We start from the raw sequence: 25,437 nt of genomic DNA, 5'->3' as shown, positions 1-25,437 counted from the left end.
GAGCGCCCATGGCCGTGGTCCTGCAGAGAGCCCTGCCGGGGACACGCCGCCTCTCCCGGGGGCTCTGCACTCACCGGGGCTCTCCCTGCGGGGCAGTCCAGCTGCTGGGACAGCGATTTGCGGCCGGCCTGGAGCGGCTGTCGGTCCCTGAGGGGCGCGGCTCTGCGCGGCGCTGCGCCCGCCGCGGCCCCGGCCCAGAACGGGCTGACGCCTGCCAGGGAGCAGAGACCGGGCTCAGTTCACGCGGCTTGGGCAAACTCACCGGCATTTCAGGCAAATCGTACCCAGACATGGTTTTCCCTTTGTAAATATCTTTGTGAAGGGATTGATGTTTTCAGTTGTCAATTTGGGGATAGGCATTAGTGTTAAATAAAGTAAAAAGCAAGCATTCCCTACCAAAAAAATGCTGGCCTATTTAACTTACACCATTAAAAAAGCCCCAAGTCATAAAATGCAAACCTTATGCACCACCAACCCTCATTCCTGGCTGCAGCATGTTGTGAATACAGAGGCTGATGATTTTATGCATCAGCAATTCTTAGCTAAGGATCCCAGAATAAATTTGGACAACATTTCTTTTAGCACTATGGTACTACCCTACAATGGGGACCTATGATCTGCACTCCCTGAGTTTTACAAGAAAACAGATTATTATCTGCAACTTACTGGTGGAGTTACTGCGAGTCCGCTGACATGCAGCCTTACCGTGCAGAAAACCATTCTGTATTTCCCAAGGCCTTTCCTTACATGTTGGTGTTTCCTAAAACAAAACAAACAGAAACACAACAAACAAACCTCTTGCTATGCAAGAAATTTACAAAGTGTCAGAGCATCGTCTGTGTGTTCTTATTTAACTGGAGCCTACCAAGACAAACGCTTTGTTTCAGGATCCTCATTTCAGGAGTTCTCTTTGGAGATACAGGACCTAAGGAATGCTGATTTTCCTCTTGGACAGCAGGTGGGGGTATTGCCAAATAGCAAAATCCTACTAGGGCTTTCCAGTCCCGTTCCCGTAGGGAACTCTTCAGAGTAAGAAATACGGAGAAGATCCTTAAAGATGAATTTTAAAAAGGATTTTGCAGTGTTTCTCTTATCAAGCTAGCTAGCTTGAAAAGTCTTTGCTATTAACTATAGTTTCTAGGTCCACAGAACTACTTTGTTACAGGGCCTGCTCTCTGGCTTTTCTGGGATTTATGAATCTTCCCTTAATCCATTTCTGCCTTTCTTCAACTTCTAAATGGAAAATTAACATTGGCAAGCTGTGTGTTTCTAAAAGAAGGGTTTGAACAACCCTTGCTAGAGTTTCCCAGGGCCTTGGCCTCCCCATAGCCTCTGTTTATCTGGGAAAAAGCTGTGCTGAAAGTCACCAGAGTCTGACCACAAGAGGTTTTGGGTTTTGTCAGGAAAGGCAAAACCATGTTCTTCTCAAAGTCTGATGAACAAATTCCCCTCCTGTCTAAAGTAAATGTCCCATCACCACAGAGTTGCTCATGCTTACTTTGTGAGCCATCGTGCTGTTCACCAGCTGTGTTGTTGGGGGAATGGGAGATTCAGCCTCCTTTCTGGACAGGTCTTTCAGTGAATGTACATTTAGTGTTAACAGTTCATCCCTTGGGCTCAGGCAACCATCCCTTAAAGGAAAAAATCATTGTCTATTATTTCATACAGAATAATATGGCCTTGTTCCATGTGCTACCTGTCTCACTGTCTGAGGAGTCAGCTGCAATTCTCCCTTTGCCTTGACCTGGGCTGCCATGAGGTGCCTGGATGTGTGATACACCCCAACCCCTGCTAGGATTGTATTGCTGCTCTCTCTGCTTAGTCCTGGTGATCACTCAGCTAACATTCAGGCAAGATATTCCTCGCTTCTCACCATCTTGCACTCGAAAATTGGTCAAAGACTGCATTTACTCCCTGTCAGGAGCCTTGGCTCACATTATTTTCCAGTGGCCTTGCAGTACCCCACACTGCCCTTTAACAGGCATCCCCATTTGAAAACCTGATGTTATGTACCCTCTCTCATTCTTCAAGGTTTTATTTCTTGGTGTAATTGAGCAGCATTAGATCCCTGAGTGGTTGCAGTTTTATTTTTCTAGAATCTTGACCTCTGTCTCCAACTGGAGGCAATGTAAGGAATGATTCCCAGACATCACTTTTTTCTGGAACTGGGCTTCAAGGCACAGCTTGTCACATAAAGCTGGTTGTGCAAAATCCATGCAAACAAATGTCTGCAATAACTTGCTAACTCCACATGTACTGTACCTGTGTGCTGGGCCTTCAGCAGGCACGTGGCTGCCTGTTAACCCTTTCCAGAAAGATGCACATCTTGGACTCCTGGAGAGCTTGATTCCTGAGCTGCTGTTCCCTGATGATGAGCACAGCCTGCAGATACAGCTGTCCTGATCCAGAAGATGAAAGGTTGCATGAGCAAAAATGTACTAAAGCTGTTAAAAGTTACTTAGACTTATTCTGAGCCTCTTTAAGAAAGGCATAGAACCAGGTTGCCTCCCAGGAGAATAGGAGCTTTTAATACTGTCCATTTGAGAAAAAACAATGGTATTATAGAGTCAGTGTTTTACAAAAGTTATTTTCCCTAGGACTTCAGTGACTTCTGCCTACAAGAGGGAAGAATTACAATATAGTGTCCCTTTGCATTAGGGGAAGAGAACAGATAACAGACTTTTCATAGTAACTGGATAAACTCTGCCTGTGCTAACTATTGTAAGAAAAGACAGGGAGGAAAATAAACACATGCCAAAAATTTAAGTGCTCTGGGAAACAGAAGATGTCTGAATGGAAAACAAGTAAAATAAGTGTATACAAAACACTAGAAGCTCCACCCCTGCTGCTGATTTGTTAAGTGGGGGCAGGGGACCAGAGAGGTCTGTAGTAGTGGAAAATTCTTTGTCCACTCCAGACTGGTTGAGGTTGCTGTAGTCTGCATTGCATCTGGAAGACTAATTGTAAGCATATCTTTAATGCAGCTATGAATCATTAACACAGGGCCATTCAGAAGGAGAAGTAGTGCTTTGAGACATATATGGAAAGCAAAGAATGGAGCAGCTAAGCACATGAAGCACTACACATTTGACTAAGAAATACACTCCTGTGGCACAGATGTGAACACCTGAAAATTCTAAAGAGATGAGGAAATCTGGAAAGTTAGCACACAAATTTTTTTTTGCCATTTGCTTAGTATTTCTCAGGAACTTCCCAGGATTTCCCAGGACACTCCTGATTGAAGTATTCCCTTATTCTGCTCCCAGCTGAACCCACCTCCTCTGCCCTCGCCAGCCTCTCCATACTCCACAAAGTGAAGAGGGCTCTCAGTGTATCCTGGATCCAGGCTTGTTCCCAAGACATTTGTGTGACTGAGGTATAGATTTCTGAAGGGGAGGCAAATTTCATATGTTAGGACAGGCCACAAAACATAACAGTGGTCAACTGTCTGCGTTGCTCCCAGGGCCCCTGGTCAAAGTGGCATAAACTATTTCCAGTAATCTGTAGTCCTCTGAGAGCACAAGGAAAGCTGTGTAGCCACTCTCACCATCAGTAGGGCTTCATTTCTGCCCTAGGCAGAGTTCATCCAGCCCTGAGGATGAGAATCAGTCTCCTTCACCACAAATCAATAGGGTTCACATCATACCTGCCTGACAGCAAACACAAAATGCAAATTTACAGCAATGTCAATAAAGGTCATTATCTTTCAGACTGGCTGCTGAAGCCTGGCTCTCATTCTGAAACCTGCCAGAGTAAATCCAAGGCTGTGAATGAATGAAATATTTAACTTGGGGCCCTGCTCACTGCAAGATGAATTCAGTAGGCAGTGGATGAGGGCTGTGCTTGTATTGACTGACTTTTAACTCTGTGGGTTTGCTTACATTCCAGATTGTCTGCCTTTAATGAGGGGTGTCTGAATTTTACGAAGCCTTTTTTGTTCATAAAGAATTCTTCTAGTGAGTAATATGTTGGTAAGGATATAAGCATGGACAGAATTCTATCTTAAACTAGTTGGTTTGAACTCTAATATTAGTTTTGGAGCTTTTATATTTACTTTTCACCCAAGATAAATATCTTGGGAAATACTTACTTGAAATCAGGATTACATTATGTTCTTTCTTTTTCTTTTCTTTTTTTTTTTTTTTTTTTTCATTTTAAGGCTGTTCTGTGAAGTCTTCGGCATGGTAACAAAATAAAGATTAACATTCTGATGCCTTAAAATTTGAGATCTTGAGTAGCAACAACTGTGAGTTCTCTGTTTGTTTGCACTGTCTTTTATTTCAGGTATGATTATGACATTACAGGTCAGATACTGCATTCATGGACCATCCTTTAAAACTCACAAGGTTTTCAATCAGGTGGTGTTCTTGTTGTAAAAGACAAGAAATGTAAGATAGAGATATTAAAGATAGGAAATTATTCTACCATTTGGCTGAGTATTTCTCAGATGTCAGCTACTTGTGGATTGGGGCTTTTGTGAAAGAATAATGGTATTAAAAACTCAGTGTATAAAAAAATAACTTCCTTTGTTTTTCCTGTGGTCAGAATTCAAGTTTGGACCTGCCAACTTCTTCTCAAGAAGAGTCCTTTCACTTGTGAAATGCTCCCTTGAAGATACAGGTATCTTCTGACAGGCACCTGTCAGACATACACACACACACAACTTTGCTCAGCTGTTCTTCACATTTCTTATTGATTTTCTTATTGATTTTCATAGGCCTTTTCAGACTGTCCCCAACTCATCTGTTAAAAGCTGAGTCACACCTTTCCTGTAGCTCGTTCACAGTATATAGCTATTGTGTTCATCATGTTTATAGATATCCTCGTAATTAATTGTGCAAAAGTGTTGTGTCTCTGCCCATTTTCACAGGACATCACAGTGGGTTTGGCTCTGAGGTTTTTCACTGCAGCACCATGTCAGTCCTTTGGGGAAAGAATTGTATTTTGTGCAATGGGACACGTGCCACGCTGGAAGTTCTATCGGGACATCCGAGTCAAAACTGAAAGGAAGATTTTTATGGGAATAGTAAGTTGCATGCACATAGTCACTAGGAAAGTAGAGGTTAAGTCCCTTTACACTGCAGAAAAATCTTGGGAAAAAGTTTTGTTTAGATATGTAGTCATCTTACCCAGTTGGGCTACATTTCAAATTAGCTCTGTGTCTCAATCACTGCTGCAATTCATTTAGGTGAATTACTTAAAAAAAATGTTTTTATTGGTCTATGGACATGTGTCAAATATCTGTATGCTGTCAATATTTTTTGGGTCCTGGATATAGATTATTATATTCATATCCAAGTTATTGCAACATGACAGAAAATTAATAAAAGCTGTTCTTCAGAAAACTAAATGTTTGACCAATTCTTGTCCCTGCAGCCAATTTGCTTTGGGTTTAGTTCTTTACTCTTGGAACCATCAGCAGTATTTCTATACATAAAATAATCAGAGAGACAGGAAAAAGAAATTAAAGACAGTGTTTATTTTTGCATTCTTCTCCTTTTTAAAGTATCTTGTTTGTTTTGAAAGGTGATTTGTAGGTCTGAATACAGTGAATAGTGAAAATTTGCTAAAAAAAGATTGTCAGGTTTGATGTGGGGGCAGGTGAATCCTAGGTTAACCTTGTCTCTTCATTATTAGAACATATATTTAATCATATATTTGCTGCCAGTGAATACATTTGCTCTATTTTTTTTCTCCCAGCACTTCAAGATTCTGGGTAAACTTTTATCTACACTGTAAGTTCCACTCAAGGCAAAATATGTATTTAAACTGAGTCTGCTTGGCTGAAAGATAAAAATTAAAGGAGTTTAAGAGCCCTCTTGAATTTTCCACAGGTGAGAATAGATTAACTTTTGTTGTGTTTAGTTCTGGAAAAGTAATTTGTACATCCAGACCAGCTCTCTCTTCCTGTTCCATGTTTTGTTATCCAAAATGCAAATCGTCTGAGGGTGCTTTTTATCTGCCATTTAAGAGATTCATTTTTCCTTCATGCTTTCATTAGACATTTCTAGCCCAGAGTCACAGCTCAAAACATCTAATTCCAGATGTTGTTTAGAAATAAGGGTAACCATGGCATCTGTAGAAAACTGAAAAACTTTTGTGCACTCTTAAAGTAAGACACAGTAGTTATATTGTCTGAATTGAAATGTTATACAAGGCTAGTTCAAGTAAGGTCTTGGACTCAGTTAACCAAGTGCATGACAATGAGCTAATTGACTGCTGGTTTGGAAAAAAAAAAAAAAAAAAAAAAAACGGAAAAAAAATATATCTAACAGCAGTACAATAATGTATTAAAATATTTAGCTTTTCTGGTCTTATGATTGTGAAATGGCTGGGATTTCCAAGAGAATACAGTCTTTGGGTATTTTCTTTAAGGAGCAATTTTTTTTCTTCACCAGTTCTAACAGAGAAAGGGCCAGAGTCTCTCTGGCATGAACTCACTGCACTGGCTCTGTCATACCCTAGTTCAATGCCTTGGTCTTTTAAAAATATTTATAGTAGATGTAATTCATTTTCCCAGCAGCATATTCCCTTTGAAACCAGTAAAATGGCAGAAGCTGGAAAGCAAGGATGATGCAAAGAGCAGGGCATGAGACCAAGCTTTGCCCTAGACTGACAATTCAGCACATCAGATGTTACAGAAGGACCTTTCCACCCATCATCTGCCCTTTGGTGTGTTTTCCTGGGAGCCTTTGCTGGCCTGCATTTTGCAGCACACACTGTATTAATGGAACAGCCCCTTCCCCAGCTTGCTCTGGGGGTGACCTGGGTGATGTGCACCAAAAGCAAAAGCTGGGAAGAGAGAAGTATGAAAAACTGAGGAGAACACATAAATATCTAAATAAATGCAGTCTCCTCTCTTGGCTTTGGTTTTCCATCCTGCCCGTGGGCTTGTGTTTGAGACATTACAGTCTGTTGCCATAGCACCTGTCCTGGTACCAAAGGGCAGCTAACTGCTGTTTGCATCAAGGCAAGTTAATAAAATTATATTCTGCTGATGACCAAAGGAGAAAAAATGCCTTCTGCCTTTTCCTTCCTTCATGCAGAGGGTCAGAGATCAAAGGAAGAGATGGTGCAGAAGTTTCTAGAACCAAGTAGAGCCATTAGCCCCCATATTTATTTCATCAGAAGTCAGCCCTTTTCTATTCTAGTTTATTATAGATGCTATTTCAACCCTACTGCCAGCCCCACTGGTAGCTCTCTGTGCTTCCCAGGGTTGTGGGGGTGTTGGGAAGATGTAATGGAATGCTTCTTGCATTAGTAGAAGTGCTTCTTGCAGCAGCTGTCACACTCAGCAGAGCCTGCTGTTCTCTGAAGGAGTTGATATCATCTATTCCTGCCCAGGTCTCCAACAACTGGAGTGATTTCAGTCTGAGCAGGCAGAGACATCTTCCACAGTGTTTGCTGTATCTGTGCTCATGGTATCAGATACTGCTTACCATTTCTTTAGCTTCTTTTCTTTCAGGCCATATGAATATTGCTGGTTTTGTGAGAAGCTAACTGTAAAGGAAATCTGCTTGTTTGGCAATCCACCATACCAGACCAAGCACATCTCATCTCAGAAAGTGTCTGAACAAATGATGCCAGGGTAACCCTGGGCCTCTGGACACAGCAAGCAATAGTCAGTATAAGCAAATACTGGGTCGTAAAAGCCAAATAATTCAGAGACTGTTCATCTCTTCTCATTGCTGACAGAATGTTAGAGGAGGAAAAAAAACCCCTCTGTTATTTAGTCCTGAAACAGTGATGTGCTAATGGTTTATTGCTTATGGTGAATCCCATGCAGTCAGTAGAGTGTGGCTCAGAGAGGCACTTAAGGTTTTCAACAGAAAAAAAAAGGAATTTGCATTTTGAGCACTGATGTTACAGGTTCCCCCTTACTCTGAAGAAGAAATGCACAGGGAACATTAAATCATGCAACACTTTTAAGAATTCTTCTCTCCTTCCTTGTGACAGCAATATTAAGTTGTTCAGTTCTGTGGGAGTTATTAACACCTTCAGAGTCACACTTAGGGCTGGAAAGCAGAATAGTGTAATGTCCTCAAGAACACCACAGAAAGAATGGAATCAATTTTCTTGAACAAAGACAAGGATTCTTCAGCTCTGAGTCACACATCATGAATTTCTGAAGTGTCACATTTAGATGGAGAGAGAATTACACTGGGACATGAAAAAATTCTTGTTTGACTTCTTAATGAGAGAAGGTTTAAGCTTCGTAAGACATGGTACAGGAAGATTGTTCTGACAGGCTTGTGCCATATGGAAGGTAGAGATCACTGCTTTCATACTCTAGGGGGAAAACCTCAGCAGCAACGCAGGACAGGGTTGGTGTGGCTGTTACCAATGTTCATCCTGCTTAGCAAGCCAAGATAAAATGGCTCATTGATCTGTGACTCTGAAAGGTAAGGATTAGCAAGTAACATTTGTAGAGGTTTAGATTGCTATAAGAGCTCTGGAGTGGGAATGTAATGGTACTCCTAGTCTACAGCAGCACTAAGCAACTCAAATGCTGCTGTGAGTGACTGAGCTGCTGTCTAATTATGTCAGCATCTGACACATGTCCTTCAGTGACACTGATGCTTCAGTCTAAGAGCGGATTTATACCTTTAGCAGTTCTGTTTTATATGTGCAAAGGCATTCTAGGACTTACTCTGTTCCCCAGATTCCTATTTTAGCTGCTTGCCAGCTGTAAAAGCAAAGGATCTAAACTTACAGTCTGCAATAAAATATTGTGTAGTTGCATATGGATATGGATCACAGCAGTTATTGGAGCCCTGCACACTTAGGAGATGTGCAAGGAAATAGGCTGTGGCAGCTGACACACACTTAAGTGCTTGACCTTTTGAAAAGAGATGGGGGAGTGCATGGAGGCCAGCTGCTTCACTCACAGAGGCATCAGCAGGGTGCATATGGGCTTTATCCAAAAAGGAGCAGTTTGCATGGTTTTGCAGGGAACTGAGTGGGGTTTAGGTCTTGGGTCTTGTTTTCTGTCAGAATGCAATAGCAAGCTGGTTTGGTTTGGTCTTCCTGCTGGGACTTTGCCAAGGGTGCAAACAACTTGCACCCATCCTGCTGCAGCCTTTGCAATGCTGGGCATGCTGTGGTCATTGTCAAGGGTAAGGGGAGATTCTGATTTTCAGTAGCACTTGTGCCACTGTGTATTTAGACATAGCTGTCTAATTTTAGCTAATGTATATTTTATTTTATATAAAATAGAATATACAAGAAGAACAATTTAAGTCAAGGAATGAGTTCTTTCACATAAGCACGTATCTGCACATGGCAGATGTAATTACAAAGGCATGTAATAATGGAGGTGCCAGGATGACACTTGCAGTGAAGTCCTTTTACATATCACAGCAACAGGCAGAGAGAAAGTGGAAAAATTAGACTATCCCACTGAAAAAACTTTCTAAAGCCATCTGAAATATATTGCTCAGGCTGAAAAATTTTTCAGACTGTTAGGGTTTACATAGCTGATTAAAGAATAACATTGTAATATGAGGCTCTTAGACTTTTCACATCTCTAGGAAATGTGACATCTCTGGTGGTTTCAGAGCCATTACTACCTTCCTGAATCAGAGAGAAAGAGCATCTACCTACTGAATCTCCTGTATCTGACACAGTATTAATATAATTCATGCTTGCATGGCTTGTGAGATGTCATGGTATCACACTACTAGTGTGCTTTGCTCCAGTGATGGGTTTATATTTTGAGCTGAAGAGTCTCTTGCAGCTAGAACATGCCAGCTGTACTTGTCTGAACACTGATAGTGGCCTAGAGGCACTGATTTCAGTAAATTGTGCATCAGCAGAGTGCAACAGCACAGCAGGGAAACCAGTATATTTTTGTGCCTTTTATGCAGAGCAGGAACACTGCAGGCTCCTGGGCTCTGACAAAGCCAAGTAGAACCCTAAGTTCCTGAGAAATATTAATTAATCCATTGAGGAGCTACTGAAGTGGGAAAGATTACAATACACAGCACGAGTTGCTTACCTTGGTGAGGAATTTTCTTCTTGTGTGGTTGCAGTTCTCATTTGCTGCAGCTTTGGACTGGAGAATGCTGGTGACCACGCGTGGAGGATCAGGTGGGCTGTCCTCTGCCTCTGATGTGTATGGCAGCTGTGTTCTGGGACAGCAGTCAAAATCCTCTTGACCCCAGCTGGCAGAGTTCTCAAAGGGATCAGGGCATTTCTCATCAGGACTTGACCCATCATCACTGGTTTTGGCATTGCAGAGTATAAGTGATCTTGAAATGGAGCGAAACTTTCTTGACTTCCTGTTCCCAGCGTTGTTCTTTTGATCCATCTTCAGAGAGCTGCTGCTCTTCTTCCTATCATTCTCCCATTTATGTGGCATGATACTTTCAATAATTTTCTTTGCTTCTGTGGTGCTAAATATCCTCCAGGAAAGGAAATATAAAAGTAAGTTGTAATATACCGCACTTTCTCCCACTTAATAACCTACGCTACTGGAAAGCCCTAATGAATAAATCGAATCAACAGAGCCTTTCAGTCTGAGAACAGCCACGTGGTATCTCATGACTTGCTAATTCTGCTTCTGTGCAGAGCTCTCCTAGATCCTCCTCCACCTTTTCATTCTCTTGCCATGTTACCCAAGCAGAGTGGAGTGCTTTTAATAAATGTTTGTGATGCTGCCATTGTCTGCTTGCTTTGGGCATCTGCTGAATTTGCATGTTGAAATCCCAAATTGAAAAGGAAGATACTTTAAAAGCATTATTTTATCCTCCTAATATTATTTGGAAAGAAGAAGCTCCTTCTGAAGTTTGATTCATGAAACCACTATAATTCAAAGAAGATTAATCAAATTGTCAACTCTGAGTTCTCTGCCTGGCACATCTGAGTTGTAAGTGGTTTAGCAAAAGTAGATCTTAGCCTTGAGAGAGTAAGGAATGTCAGGCTGCCATAAAACTTCCAGCTTTGCAAACCAGAACTCACTTAAGACTGTGCATTTAAGAGTAATGGAGAGATCCAGTGAAGCACTTAAGATGTGAATATCTGATTAGGGATTGAATTCTATAAAGGAATGCAGCACCAGTACATCAATCAAAAGGTGTCCTGTTACAGAAATGATTTGTTTCAGCACATGATTCAACGTATAAAATTAAGATAAGTTGGAAGAAATATATACAATCAAAATACAGTAAAATTTGGAGCTTTTGTAAAATGAGTAATGTAATGAGCATTTTAAGATAACAAAGGGGAGCCATTAAAACTCTCTCAGAAAAAGCTTTCTAGAAGTGCTTTGGTAGGTATGTGTCAATGCTGAAAATTCAACAAGAGGATGTCTAAATTAGTTACTTTGACTCTCTCACCTGGGTTTTATCATCATACTTACTAAAAAAACTTTTCTGTTCTCCTCACAGAATCTAACTGATACCAGTGTTACCATTAGAGAAAACAGCAATTGAAACTGAAGTATATTATTTGTAGATATATATTTGAAACTGATGTATATATATATATATATACACACATATATGTATATATATATATACACATATATATGTGTATATATATATATGTATATATATGTGTATATATATATGTATATATATATGTATACGATTATTGCATAAATTTAAGATGCTGTAGGTGTTATACACAAAACTGAAAATCAATGTAATTTGAAAAGCTCTTCTGAGGCATCCTATTGAGAGAAAAACTTCATCCATTGTGCTCTAAACTGGGTTGTTGTGTTTGTTTTGGTGTTTTCTTCTCCTGTTTCTATGCAGAATTAGGTAAATGTACATGCACTTTGTACCTGAAGTTCCACTGGTGATATAGAAAGGAAGGCAAATTTTCTAAATGCACCTTACAGCCATGACAATAAACACAGTCCTACAAACTCAGACCAAGCCAGATAATAAATCCAAGCCAGATATTGCAATAAGGCTGTAGGACTATTTTTCTTGGGTTTTTTTTCTTATACAATGAAACAGAAAAAAGAAAAACCAGACCAGTGATAAACACTATGCCACTGAGCACCTGCCTAAAGGAAATGTATGGCATTGCTGCAGAAATCCAAAGTTCAACATGAACCTGAATTTGCTTGAATTTGTAAAAATGAAACAATTTTCAGATGCAGCAGAGACATCCCAGAGAGAGATATGTTTATTTTCTGGTATTTTTGATAGGTAGTTCTTCTACAGCTTTCCAGCATTATTTATCTTCTATCACACCAGTCCTATTATTGCTCTGCCCCTTTACGTCTCTTTCTCCAAAACAAAATCCTTAACGCTTCAGGAACTCATGCCCTGATCATTGGAACTCCTGAGATTTCCTAACAAGACCCTATTTAAGGGCAAAGTTTGAAAGTAGCCAGAGCATATGTCAATTCCCCAAAGCTGGTGTGCTTTCTGCCCCTCTCTGTGTGTCTGTGGGCTCCTCTGTGTTCCTGTGGGAGTCTGACCCTGCTGGATTGGAACAGGGGGATGGAAGTCACTGGGCTCCCAGCCTCCCTGACACTGGCATGAGGGAAGCTTGGATTTGCATATTCTCCATTCCCTTCAATTCACAGGACATTCTACTTTCTTCTTTTTTTCAGAGTAGCCTCTCTTATGAATGGTGAGTTTGTTGTGATTGAGAAATGCCCAGCAGCACAGCCACGCTCTCTTCCTGTGACACAGAGCACACAAATGTAAGGATTGGAGATCTTGTTTGTGACTTTGAAAAATGCACTTTTTAGTGTTTTCATAAGCCTAAAGCTTTAGTCTGCCATCATATACATGAACAAAATTTTTGAACTTGGAAATCCCTGTTAGCATCCCCATTATATTAGGAAATTAATCTTGTTAAAGCCTATCATGTTGTGTTTCTTATATGTCTAAATTAAGGTAAAAAGGCAATCTGGCCCATTAGACCAGAATGCAGAGTTGAAAAAGAAAGCATGGCTGGGGTGAAAGGAGTTTCTGCAAGTCTCTACTCTCAGCACCTGGGTAGGAAGTAGCAAAGCTGGAGGTGAGTGGAATGTGCATCACTTGCAAATCTGCCATAAGGATCAGTGCTCCTGTGATACTGGCAATTGCTATTAGACACTGGTAACACCATCACAAATGTACCCAAGCTGCACATTCAGACCTTAACAATGCTGCCTGTGTGGGCAAACTAAAAGAAAGAACACTTTTCATTCTACTATTTAAATTTTGTACAAACATTAAACATACTGTTACTTTTCTCTAAAAGGAAGAATTTTAAAAGAGCTATTAAGCATTTGAATAAGCAGAAGACTTGGTAGCTTAATTGGTCAGAATGCAGCTCTCTGGAGACTGGCATGCTAGAATGAAGTCCTTTCTTGCTCTGCCTGAAGCTGTTGGGCTTAAGAAGGGAGAACTGCCATCAGTACTAAATATCCAAGAGGTGCCTCTCTGGCTCTGCTAAACATCTGGGATGCAGGGACACATAGAAGCACCTGTTGAAACAGTGAAGGAAACACGGATCTAAGTGTATTCTGCTTTCCCATCCCCCTGTAATGCTCCTGAGGAATTCTATCTTATGCAGAGAGAACTCTTTGCCCTGCTCCATCAGCTGTTTCCTCCTCCCCCACCCCCATGAGACCTCCATCCACTCAAAGACCAAGTTTAACCTTGAATGACTTACCTAAGCTCACAGCAAGACAGGAGCTGATGTGAAAATAAACCCTAGACCTGAAGACTTCCATTTAAATACTTGCTCTTTCTATAAGTATTAGATCACAAGTCCTAACTAAAGCAACATTCTTTCCAGAGTTGCTGATTCAGGGTTGCATAAGTGAAAAAAATATAGGAGGTACCAAAAACATAATTTATAAGTTTTCCAATAAAAATATCCAGAAATGTTATTTTACACAGCATACAATATCACAAGTGCCAGAGAAGCTTTATGATTCATTGCCATCTTCCACCAAATTTAATTTGAGATATTGATGGCATGGACAATTACTTCAAAGTCAATTCTTCAAATCATTCATCTTTTTCTCCAGTGCACTCACTGCTTGTCATTTTCTTTTGCCATTCTTATACCTCCAGTTTGCCTGATGGAAGCTGTCTGTGGTTTGTAATGCAAACCAAATGTTCCTTCTCTGTTTCATTTTTTTCCCCCAAGCTTTATTTTTCCAGCTTTAAATCTTAAAAGCCCAAACTCACCCTGTCTTCTGAAAACAAAATACATGATCTGAGCTGTGGCCATTTGGTTCAAATTTTTGGTTGGATATTAAACCAAGCATTTACAAGATACAAATAATTTGGTGTAGCTCCCAGATTGAATGCAAATGCTCTGCTGTTAACCAGGCAGTAGGAGAGACAGGACTTTGCTAGCAAGAGCAAGATGAATTTTACATTACCAAGTGCTAGCAGCATCCTCTTTTAATCTAGATCTTGCATCCTAATTTAATCTAGATCTTGTGATCTTACTCAGATTCATTACTGCACAGTACTATTAGCATTGAACTATTGCAGATGTCCAGGGTTTCCCCACAGTAGGAAGAGATAAAGATTTAAAAATTTTCTAATAAAGAGTAAGAAACTCTCAGAGAGTTGAATTTAAAAAATTATTATTAAAAACCCTTATGGTAAAATAAAAATTCGAAAGGAGGAACTTACAACAGCGAGGCAGACAAACCTGACTCCTGCAGAAGGCTGTTCCTCTTCATGGGCCTGGCAAAAAAAGACAGAGTGAATAATTGAAAACACACTCTCCTGGTGCCACGTGACTCAGTTTCAGTAATTGTGCTCAGTACATTGGAACGGAGCTATTGTTTCCTAATTGAAGAAAATGTCAGCAAGGCTAGATAAACAAAAGCAATGGGATGCAGTATTGGGGAGACTGTTTCCAGCAGGCTTCCAGCTACCCGGAGATGGCAGGACCATTTAAGGAGTTTGTGTCATTTGTTTTCCCCCGTCACTCTCTGGTCCAAGGATTGATGGGGTTCAGGCATGTTAAACCCACCTGAGGAGAGTTGGGGCAACAGCAGAGTCTGTGCTAACCCAGTGAAGGTTTTCTGTTGCAGGCTGAGATGGCAAGCATGTTTCTCTTATTTTTCAGCTGATATTTTAACATTAAACTAGTAAGAGTTTCATAGACAAATTCTGCTCCAGGAGCAAAATATAATAGGTGCCACTGTCGGATGCCAGACCCCTGTATTGTTCACCATGGACACAATCTCTTTAACCTACCAGTTCTTAAAAACTTTCCCCTTTATGGGCTAGACTGCAACTTTGTGATCCCATCTGATCAAGGACTCAGGAAATTGTTTATCACACAAATCATGTCATTCCCCACCTGTTCATCCTCAGTTGTGCTCAGACAGACAGATAGCAATCTTGCTGCAGAAACCTGCTTGCTCTCAATGAATTTATGTGATAACATTCATAAGGTGTTTGTTAATTTGAAAAAATCTGTAAAAGAAAGCATTGTATCTGACATAGTTAATGTTAGTTTATTGAAATAGTCAGGCCTGTTTAGAGTGTTCTCACAAACCATAAATCTCATGCTTCTCAGGAAAATGTATGCATAAACCTGGCCCTGTCTGGTCTTGGAAATGGTTAACATGAGAGTGCTTAGACACCTGCTGCCCTCTGTCTTCTGTGTCTTGAAGGTTCTGGTTTTATTACTCTGTCACTAGACTTGCAAAAGAGGGAGAGGGATTACAGTAGAGGTTTAAAATATTGCACAGGTAGGGACTGATGTTTAGGGATCCTATGGCTTCTAGGTAAAACATGGCTGTAAAGACAAACGTGTCCCATGAGAATTATTCCCATACTGGGAGAAAAAGGAAAGATGAAATCTCTGCTCTGTACAGTGTCTACAGAAGTCCTGGAAAACTCTGTTCTTGATAATCCAGTTGTAGGCATTCTGTATTTTGAATGTTTATCAAGAGAATTTGACACTGTTTTCCTAACATCTAAGTTTTTGGGATATTAGTTCCCAAAGAAACTAATTTCAAAGGAAAACTTCTCTAAAGGACACAGTTTTTACCTGACTCAATGGTTAACAAATGACACAGAAGATAATCCAACTCTTTCAGAAGAACCAAGCTTTGGCACTGAGCAGTGATCCAACAATTATGAGGTAGCTTTCCTGGAAAGGAGGAGAAATAGGAGCTCACTTTGCATTTTGGGAAAGAGTTTGTTGCCATATTTGAAGAGAGAGGACAGTGGCCTTGTACATAAAATGGGGTTTTATATGTAGTGCTAGTACTGTAAAAGAGAAATATCAACAAGGAAGCAAAGCCACAGACTGTTTACCACTTTACTGTCTTTCACTACAACACACACATGCTTTTGTTTAGCAATAGAGAACTCATTCACACAAAATCTCAACAGTCCCTGGGTTCTGATCCAAGCTGATTGAGCTGGAAGCTCAAAAGCATTGGAAAGCTTGTTTTATTTCTTCCCATTGTCACATGCTTTTGCATTTCCTGACTATGGGCTGAATAATGCAGTCCCTAAGCCACTGGGAGTTTTGTTCGTTCCAAGTCTGGACTTCTGCCAGGGCCAGAAGCAGAAACATAAATATCACAAGGAGGGGCTGTTTTTTCATGTTGCTTTACTCTAACCTTTTGCAGTTTTTTCCATCTCCTCTCTACAGTAATTGTTCAGTGCCCAGTGGTGAACAGAAAAACAGGTTTTTAGAAGCCATGAGGAAAAGGAAAGAGAGAGAGAACCTCAACTGTGCCTGCCTTGTTGCATTAATGGTATGCTTTGATATTGGATACTGTGGTCAATCTTCATTACTTAGCTCAAAGTTACTGTAGCAGGAAAAGGGTAATGAACACTGATCAGCGACTGGAATTTTGTATTAAAATATTGAAATTATGTGGACTCTCCTGTGGAAAAGGGAGCTTCATTGATAAAAGTTTATGAGATAATAGGAAATACAAGGCAAATCAGTGTGGTTTCTTTACTTCCTTCTCATATGAGGGACGGGAAAAGAATGTGGTGAAATAAAGAGTGTTCAAACAAATAAAAGGAAATACTTCAAATCTAAAGCATAATGAACGTGTGGAACAAGAAGGCAGCAGAAATCATGAGCACTTTGAAGTTAGGTGTTTAGTCTTTGATTTCAGTCAGAGATTTCACCCCAAGAGGGGAGTGGATGAAAATATGTATCTGTAGATAAGGGGAATAGCATGCAGAAGGGGCAGCAACTCCTGCTCCAGAATGAAAGTCGAAGAATGCAGTTAACAGGGAGAGTGATAATCCTGCCATGGGATAGTTACCATGAAATGGAGTAACTCTTCTGATGTCTGGAGTTAGTGTCTATTGCCTGTGGGTAAAGGAAAGAGAAGAGCCACTGAACTTATTAGTTATGGCAATTCTTCTCTTTTGCATGACTAAAATCAGGATGTGTCTGGAACTGTAGCAGATACAGGAGATGGTCCCTCTTTTCTCCAAATTATTTTCCATACACACAGGTTTGGATTCTAGAGGACAACTATACAGACTATTCAGTACTAAATATTTTGCCTGTTGCTACTGGTGATAACCTTTTCCAAAAAGGAATGTATAAATTTAAACAGGACATTAGTACTGGGCAAAGCAGATCTAAGTCCTGATCTCCACCCAACCCCAAATACAGCTTGTGTCAATATGAAAGGAAGCCAATAGTTTGGAGTGCTCAAGCTTTTGTCCCATCCTTACATTGTTCAGCAAACTGATAATTTACTTTTGCCTTAAACATACCCACAATTTTCACATTTGCCATATTCCAGACTACAGTTATTTTGCACAGGACAATCCACCCTCTCATTGCTGCTAAACCAGGCTGGATTAGTCATCTCTGTCTTTGGTTTCATGACTTTCACACAGCTCTTCCATCCATTAAAACACAGCTACATGGCATGTTGAATCACTATATTAGCCAAGCTAATCCAGTACCATTCTCTAACAGTAACTATGACAATTGTTTTAAAGGGATTAACTATTTAAAAAAAAAAAAAATCAAGATAGAGCTTTCTTTCAGGAAGAGTTTCTGGGTATGTTGATGGTACAGTAGACTGGCACTATGAGGTTTTGTATATTATCCCAAAATGCTTGGACATACCATGATAAGATATGATGATATGACTGATATGATATGATATGAGATGATATGATATGATATGATATGATATGATATGATACGATAGTCTTGTTTTAGCAGAAGTTACAGTTGCCCCATCTTGGGTAAGTATTTTATAATATCAAATTAGGTAAATTTCTGTTTAATTCCTTTTGTTACTTAGTACCTAATTTTTGCCAGAAAGCACAAAGATATTTTTTCCCTTCTACACATGGAATGAATCCTTTGTAATAGAACTGTAATTTATCCATTTCTGGCTCCCATTAAGCTTTTGATTTCAAGAGTATCCACAGGCAATGAGTTTCATGTGTTACATATAAATGTACTTCCTTGTACTTGTTTGAAATTTGTTGCCTCTAAGATTTGTTCAGTTCTTGTACTAGGAATAATGTTCTGATCTTCACATCTCCATGGAATCCTTTTCTCATTGATCTCTGTACTAATGTCATTCTTTATCTCCTGCATACTTTTATCTTTTTTCCTTCTGCCCCTCCTTCCAGCTTCACGCTGCTTTCATATGTTTGGAACTCCTCCTTTTGCTTCAGATCCTTTTAAAAAAAATTCACTTCCTTTTGTGAGCTTTATTACCTGCTATTTTATGATGGTATCCAGCTCTGCAACCTCCTAGACTAATTTCAAATGAATTGCTTTCCTGTGAATTAATAAAAGTTCCTTGACCTTGTCTTGCCAGAAACATTTGTGTTTCATGACTTGCACTCCCACTCTGTGATTACTAACCTCTCTTGTTGCAGTGCCCCAGAGATGAGCAGTAAAATACTGCTTATATAATTCTGTGCAAGAGGGTCTAATACTAAGAGTACACTCATAAAAAGTATTTTTACCTCATCTTGAGAACATATCCTTGAACTTCATGAAGAATATGTTACTTTACACGTACAATGCTTTGCTTATAGACAAAGTAGCCCATGTGATTTACATAAATGATTGTGTTAAGAGTGTGTGATTGAAAAAGTACAGCACTATGAGTGTAAAGTTTGTTGGCTGTAGCCATGAAGGGGTGCATGAGGCAAGAAATGGTACCCTTTCGGTTGAGTGGTGTGGGCTGTATTGTTATTTTGATATTTTTATAGTGTGTACATAGACTATGTGTCACATTATGTTGGGCTTTAAGAAACATTAAATATTTATGTTTCAGCTATGAAGTTACTAAATATCTGGTACTGAAGGAAAAGTCCATCTTTTTTTTTTTTTTTAAACCATTACCCAATACACAGTTTATAACTTAATGCAGCACCAGAGTAGTAAAATCATTATGTGAGCTCTCCTGTGTGGTGTCACTCAAATTTAAACAAATATTTTAAAAAGTTATGACTTTACCTCGTCTTTCCACATAATGCTCCTTTTTCATCTGACTTAGAATTTCCTTTAATTTATAGTTCCCTAAACTGTAGGCAGACATAAAGGGCCCTTTAAGCTGAATGAAAGGAGAATTATCAATAGCTAAACTATAATTTATAAAGAAAAAAACATAAACAGCAAAAGAAAACTGAATTGACTCTACCTACAAAAATGATATGAAAAGTTTGTCTGTATTTTTCATTAGTTCAGTTAAAAGGTGTATTTAGACCTGCCCTTTTTTTTAATCTGTTACTGTGAATCCATGTTGGATTTTGTCATACTTTTTGCTGCTGCCTTCTTTACTTCTTGAACAGCCAGATGTGAATGAATGGAAGTACTGAAAAGGGGAATATACTTAGTCCACCTGAGAACCAGTGGCAGAATTTGCTCCATATTTCACACTCTGGTCCAGGCACCACTTGCTCCAGCAGTCTGATCTCAGGCTCACCAGAGTCAGGGGCTCTTATCCTTTAGCATTTCACAGATGACATGCATGGTCTTCCATGGGCAGCTGGGTTTGTTGGTTTGGGTTGGGTTGTTTGTGGGAGTTTTTCAGGGGGAGAAGGTATTGCAGAGTGGGGTGTAGTTATGGTTTGGTTTGGGATCTTTTGTTTGTTTGTTTCTTTGTTTTTTCAGTTAGCATTGTCAGGGATTGGTGATGAATTATGCAAGCTCTTCTCTTGGATATTTGTGTCTGGATAAAATGACTTTACCACATTTGTAGAGTTGTCATTTCAAGCACAAGGTTTAAGCCGTAGCTATTTCTGAGTATTTGTCATCCCTGGAGCTTGGCAGAGGCAAAGCTACTTAACACAGGCTGCTTCTTAAGTCTGCATTAGAAAAGTCTTGAGGACCCTTCACATTTCTACTCCTGCACCTTATCTCCAAGGCTGTGACAATCAGAATGAAGCTGAGCAGACAGGTTTTGTTTGTGGTGTTGAAAATAACAGTATAAAGTTCCAATGGCAGCTTTCTTGTTTTTTGGCAATACTTTAGCTTTTAACACTGGCTGTAGTCACAGTGCACTCCACATACATCACTCACCAGCATTACCATTGACAGAAAAATAAGGTTCTTTTACAGGTTTCCTATGAGGGAAACAATATAATCTGTCCCATAAATAGGTCCCTGGCAAGGCACATAATGCTTCTGGTGCTTCATGAGATCTGATGATACCTTGGTCATAGGTGTGATAAATGGTGCTGGGGTCATCTGCAGTATCCCAACCAGTCTAGGATTTACTGTCTGTTTCTAGGATTTAGTTTCTTCCAGATTTTGAAATCAGCCAGTGCCTCCAGAGCAGTATCTAGTGTTAAGTAGTCTAGAGCTAGTGGATGAGAGCTCTCAGCTGAGGATTCCTGATCTTGGGTTTTCATTTTTCTACAGAAACAGTTTTCAAGCCCAGAAGTTGTTGTTCTAATTAGCTAGTATGATTAACCTATTGAAGAGAAAATGTTAACCTGTAATTCCTGTACTGATGAAAATTATTCCTACTCCAGCTAAAGCTTATCTTTTAAAATACGAACCAAATCTGAGTGTAAAGACGTTATTGCACCAGTCTTGAAAACTTGCTATACATTCAGATAGATTGTTACACTGCTTAGTTATAATTTCTTTTAAACATCACTGTGTCCTCATTTGCCTTTATTCTGTGTTGGCCCAAAAAAGCTTGACTATTGTTGTTGTGGCACAGTAAATATCTATGATCACTTCCCCAGCATTTTTTATGAACATCAGTAGGACCATGGAGTGAGAGGTGTCACTGAAGAGCAGCTATAAACTGGATTGTGGGACAGGCTCTTTGCCTCCAGACCTGGGTCTGACTTGTGAGCTGGCTCTCTGGAAAGACTGGATACACACAAAGAGTTGGTGTGAAACAGCATTCTGAGGCTCAACACAATGCCATCTACTAGAGCAGGCTTGGTGTACCTGGCCACTGAATGACCCTCACCCTGCAGCAGAGATGTGCTCAGAGAAGTCAAATTATCCTGTGTCCTCTAGTTATGTATGCTCATTTTTGATCCAGAGTATACCTAATAATGATTTCCATAAGAACTGATGGAAATCAGTTTGTCTCAGTTGGATTTCCCAAAAGAAGGAGCCTCTTCTGGGATTTAACTCCCAAGTAATTGTTCAAAATAGTGTTCCAAGACAAAAATTAGACCAGCAATATTACCCAGGATTTTCTTTCTCTGATTCTTTCTTTTTTATTTCAACACCTTTTAAACTGATTATAAATTTTGTATTTTTATTCATCAACTGAATCTTTAAAGATTTGGCTCAAATAAACACTCAAGAGTACCCAGACCATTGAGGGTTGCATAAGTTGAGAGGTTTTTTTATTTTTTCTGGCTTAAAGAAAGGACCCTAAATACATAAAATTAGAATTATAAGAATGTTAAAACTTGGACAATATCAGTTTAGGCTCAGCATTAATCTTGGGCAAAGAAGTAAACTACCCATAACTGAATCTTACCAACCACATCTAATGCACTATAAAGCAGTAAAAATCTGCCCCAGCTCATTTGTGACTGACTCTAATTGAGTCTGAGACCTCCTTCCAACTCTGATAGTGACCTGCTAGTTTGACCCAAGGTTTGCTTTCCCTCACTTCTAAATCCTTGTCTTTATTAAAGAAAAAGGGTTATGGCCTTGTGGTCACCTTCTTTCCTGGGCTTGTGGGGTGAGAATTTCTCTTATGAAAAGTACTGGAAGATAATTAAATGTTTGTTGTTTGTTTTTTTTAATAGGTCAGTGGACAAAATAATTAACAATTACTCTTAGAAAACAGTAAGAATTCACTGTTGTCAAGTAATGATATTCTTGCAACCCATCCCTATTTAGCAGAATCTATTGCATACAAAGCTTATTCCATATGATAAGGCATACAAGCTATCTCACAGGATGCAGTGTGTGCCATGCTGTGATACAGAGAGCAGAAATATTATAACAGCAGGAGGCAAATAAAGCAGCAGATCACATCCTGGTGCTCTCCACAAGCATGGAGCTGTAGAAGTGACAGAGGCCACCCCTGTCAGGTCAGTCCTTCAGCAATAATTGGGGCAGTCTGACAGCCCCACAGCTTTTTGTCATCTGTTCCCAGGGACAGTGGGGGAAGAGGGGAGTGTTTTGTCCCCATCTCCAGCCTGGGAGCAATCCCTCTGCAGAGGAGCAGCAGGGGCTGCTCCAGAGCCCCTGCAGTGACTGCATCACCCAGGGCTCTGCTGGCCAGGAGCTGAGTGCCCAAACTGGGCACCCCATCTGCAGCCAGGCAGCTGCACTGGCAGTGTGGACAGCACAGCACCCACACCCTGTGCTGCACCAGCCTGCAGCTCTTCCTGTGGGCTCACACTGTTTGAATCTGTCACTAATGAGGCGCAAAATACAGGAGGCTATTAAGGGAACCCCGCATTAATAATGCTGGCAAGGTTTCAAGTCTACAGATGTTATTTATAATACATGACTAAACAAATACATATCCCCTTAGAGGCTCAGACTCAGGAGCAATTTACTGATTTCCTGTATAGGCTGGTTCATACAGAGATTTGAGTAAATACTGCATTTGAACGTCTTGCTTGCATCTATGCTCTGGAGCTGTAGTAGATGATCACATTAATGTTTAACTTCAAAATAGTTTGAAAATTTGCTTTCAGATAATTAGATACTGGCCCTATCTAGTTCTCATAGAGGAATACATTTTTCTGTATTGCTTCTTTAAAGAAAAATAAAATATTGAAAGGATACAGCCTTCAGTTACACAGCACAGTGGAAATTGGTAGAAAGGTTACAGAAGATTCTGGGGGAAAACGGACTTATGAGAAGCTAAAAAAAATTTAAACCCCATATCCTCGCGTTTGCATCTGGTTTTGAAATTAATTAATCTTATTTATGAAATTTAGTTGCCAATAAAATGCTTTGTGGTTTTAAAAGTGTTTCCGAGTAACGAATCATTTGATCTGTGATTTTATTTCTTTTCTGCCTCTTATAATATTGCAGGTATACAGAGGCCTTCAAAACTGAAGAAAGCTGTAAACTCACAAAGGTCTCTGATCCACTCTGCAGACTTTTATATACATCAAAAGAAAGAGGAGAAATATTTTACAGCAAATCAGAAGTGTCTTAAATTAAGGTACTTGCATGAAGAGGGTCTCTGTTTAATTCATAAAGCTGATCATTGAACAATAATCATTTTCTTCAAATTTATCAGACAAATTAAAGACAAAGTAGTGATAATAGTGAATAGACAGACAAAAACGTAATTTGTGACATACCTCTTATGGGCTTATTCCTCTCTTTCAAATTCTGAAATTAAAGCAGTTGAAACTAATACATACTGTCATGTCAAAAAGCTGACTGCATGATGCTTAAATAATTTGCTATAAAAATATCACTTACCATTGACTTTGCCAAGTATCTTCTTATTTAAATCTGCTATTATCATGCCTTCTTGGATATGAAATACGCAGCAGAGTCCATTCCCAGTGTGTTAAATACTTGAGAAAATAATAAATGCAGTGTAACTCTAGAGTGTTTGGATATTTGACTGTAACTGCTAAGCATTCAAAGTGACTGCTCAATGTAACAACTTTTCCTCTGCAGAAAATGCCTTGCTATTTGCCAGCAAATCTTTAATGCTTTAGATTGGGTATTTCCAACTACCGCCCTACTTGCTAGGCAGATGTGTATAAAAGAGATGTTATTTCACTGAATCAACCACTGAGATCGTAACCCTTTTCCTGTACCACAAACAGAAATATAAAACCTCAGACTTTCCTTCTGGACTTTTACTGACTTGTGTCTGTTGTAAGAAAGCAAAACACAACTAGTCCGAGTGCTAATATATGGAAAATGTGTTAAAATATTTTAGATCATCTCATTGCTTCTCATTCCTGCAGTTCATCGGTTAACTGGCTCCTTCTGTGTTTATGTAGTTGCATGGTACAAATACAACACCTAAACTTCTCGCCCAAAGTTGAAATGATTCATTTATTACTTTTTGCGCCACCCCCAGGAAAAAAAAAAAAAAAAAAAAAGGAAGAAAGAAAACACACAGTGCTCATTTAACCCAAGTGAGTGAAAACGTCTTTCATAAGGTCTGTAAGGGCTTTGGGAGGTTTTTCTTTGGTGAATAAAGTCTGTGTAGTGGAGGGAAGAGTTTTGTCTGAGGATGGCAGAATTTAGGCTACAGCAAACAGACAAGCTAGAATCCCTTTGCTGCATCAAAAGGAGATGATAGTAAAGGAGGTGTAAGTGTTATTTATTCATATGAGATCAATTGAGATGGAGGCATTGTTTTGAGTGGAGGCAGGATGAAAGGAGGTATTTTTGTGAGGGTAGTGCCTTGCTCTCCAGAATTGTATCAATATTTGTTTAGGTCCTTTAGTGAGGTAATTACCCTAAATAGATCATACATAGGCTTTCCATCTTCTGGGTGCTTATAAATATTAGTTAACCACATTAATTATAACCACAATGGGGAAAGCACAAGCAGGACAATGAATGAGTGCCATAGTAGGAAGTAGAAAACAGGATTAAATGAAGACATTTCCTCTGCTTCTTTTTTAGAATGCAGAGAATGGGGCTGTGTGATAAGGCACTCTCCCATAGGATGTACCACCCTGATTTCTGATACAGCTGTGGGTCCAGTCACTGTTAGACAGGAGGGATTACAGTGGGTAACCCTTGTTCTCACAACAGCTCTGGTGGGACAGTTTCTCTGCCTTCATTCATCATCCTCTACAGATGGACACTAGAATTAATCAGGTTCTAGCCCTAACAGCTTGTTTCAGGATCACAGCTGGAATCAGCATGTCTAGACCAGAACTGACTTATTCCTGGCTCTCAGACCTGTGTGCATGCTACTATTCCATATGTTTCCTGTTAGAGAGGTAATAATGCCATTTCACAGCATAACTTCAGGTTCTCTTTCTTCCTCCCCTTTTTATTGTAATTAGACATTATTTTGCTTAAGTAAGAAAATGTCCTGCCCCTGCTCTGAAATAGATCAAACTTCCAGAC

General features: G+C 39.7%; 1 protein-coding gene across 1 annotated transcript in view; it reads right to left on the bottom strand.

Annotated features, from left to right (window-relative positions):
* Positions 1–24,145, bottom strand: part of IL16 (interleukin 16) — a 38,674-nt gene extending 14,529 nt beyond the window's left edge. Inside the window, exons 1-7 of the mRNA XM_079317781.1 lie at positions 23,815–24,145; positions 14,601–14,654; positions 9,998–10,403; positions 2,263–2,399; positions 1,499–1,631; positions 667–760; positions 75–211 (exon numbers count right to left, since the gene is read on the bottom strand). Of these exons, the coding sequence (XP_079173907.1) occupies positions 75–211; positions 667–760; positions 1,499–1,631; positions 2,263–2,399; positions 9,998–10,403; positions 14,601–14,650 (957 nt within the window). The 5' untranslated portion in view covers positions 14,651–14,654; positions 23,815–24,145. The remainder of the gene's footprint in view (positions 1–74; positions 212–666; positions 761–1,498; positions 1,632–2,262; positions 2,400–9,997; positions 10,404–14,600; positions 14,655–23,814) is intronic.
* Positions 24,146–25,437: the final 1,292 nt, after the last annotated feature.

Source organism: Erithacus rubecula, assembly GCF_903797595.1.
Source record: "Erithacus rubecula genome assembly, chromosome: 14".
NCBI lineage: Eukaryota > Metazoa > Chordata > Aves > Passeriformes > Muscicapidae > Erithacus > Erithacus rubecula.
Note: the sequence above shows the minus strand (reverse complement) of the source record. Positions and strands in the feature narration are given on the sequence as shown.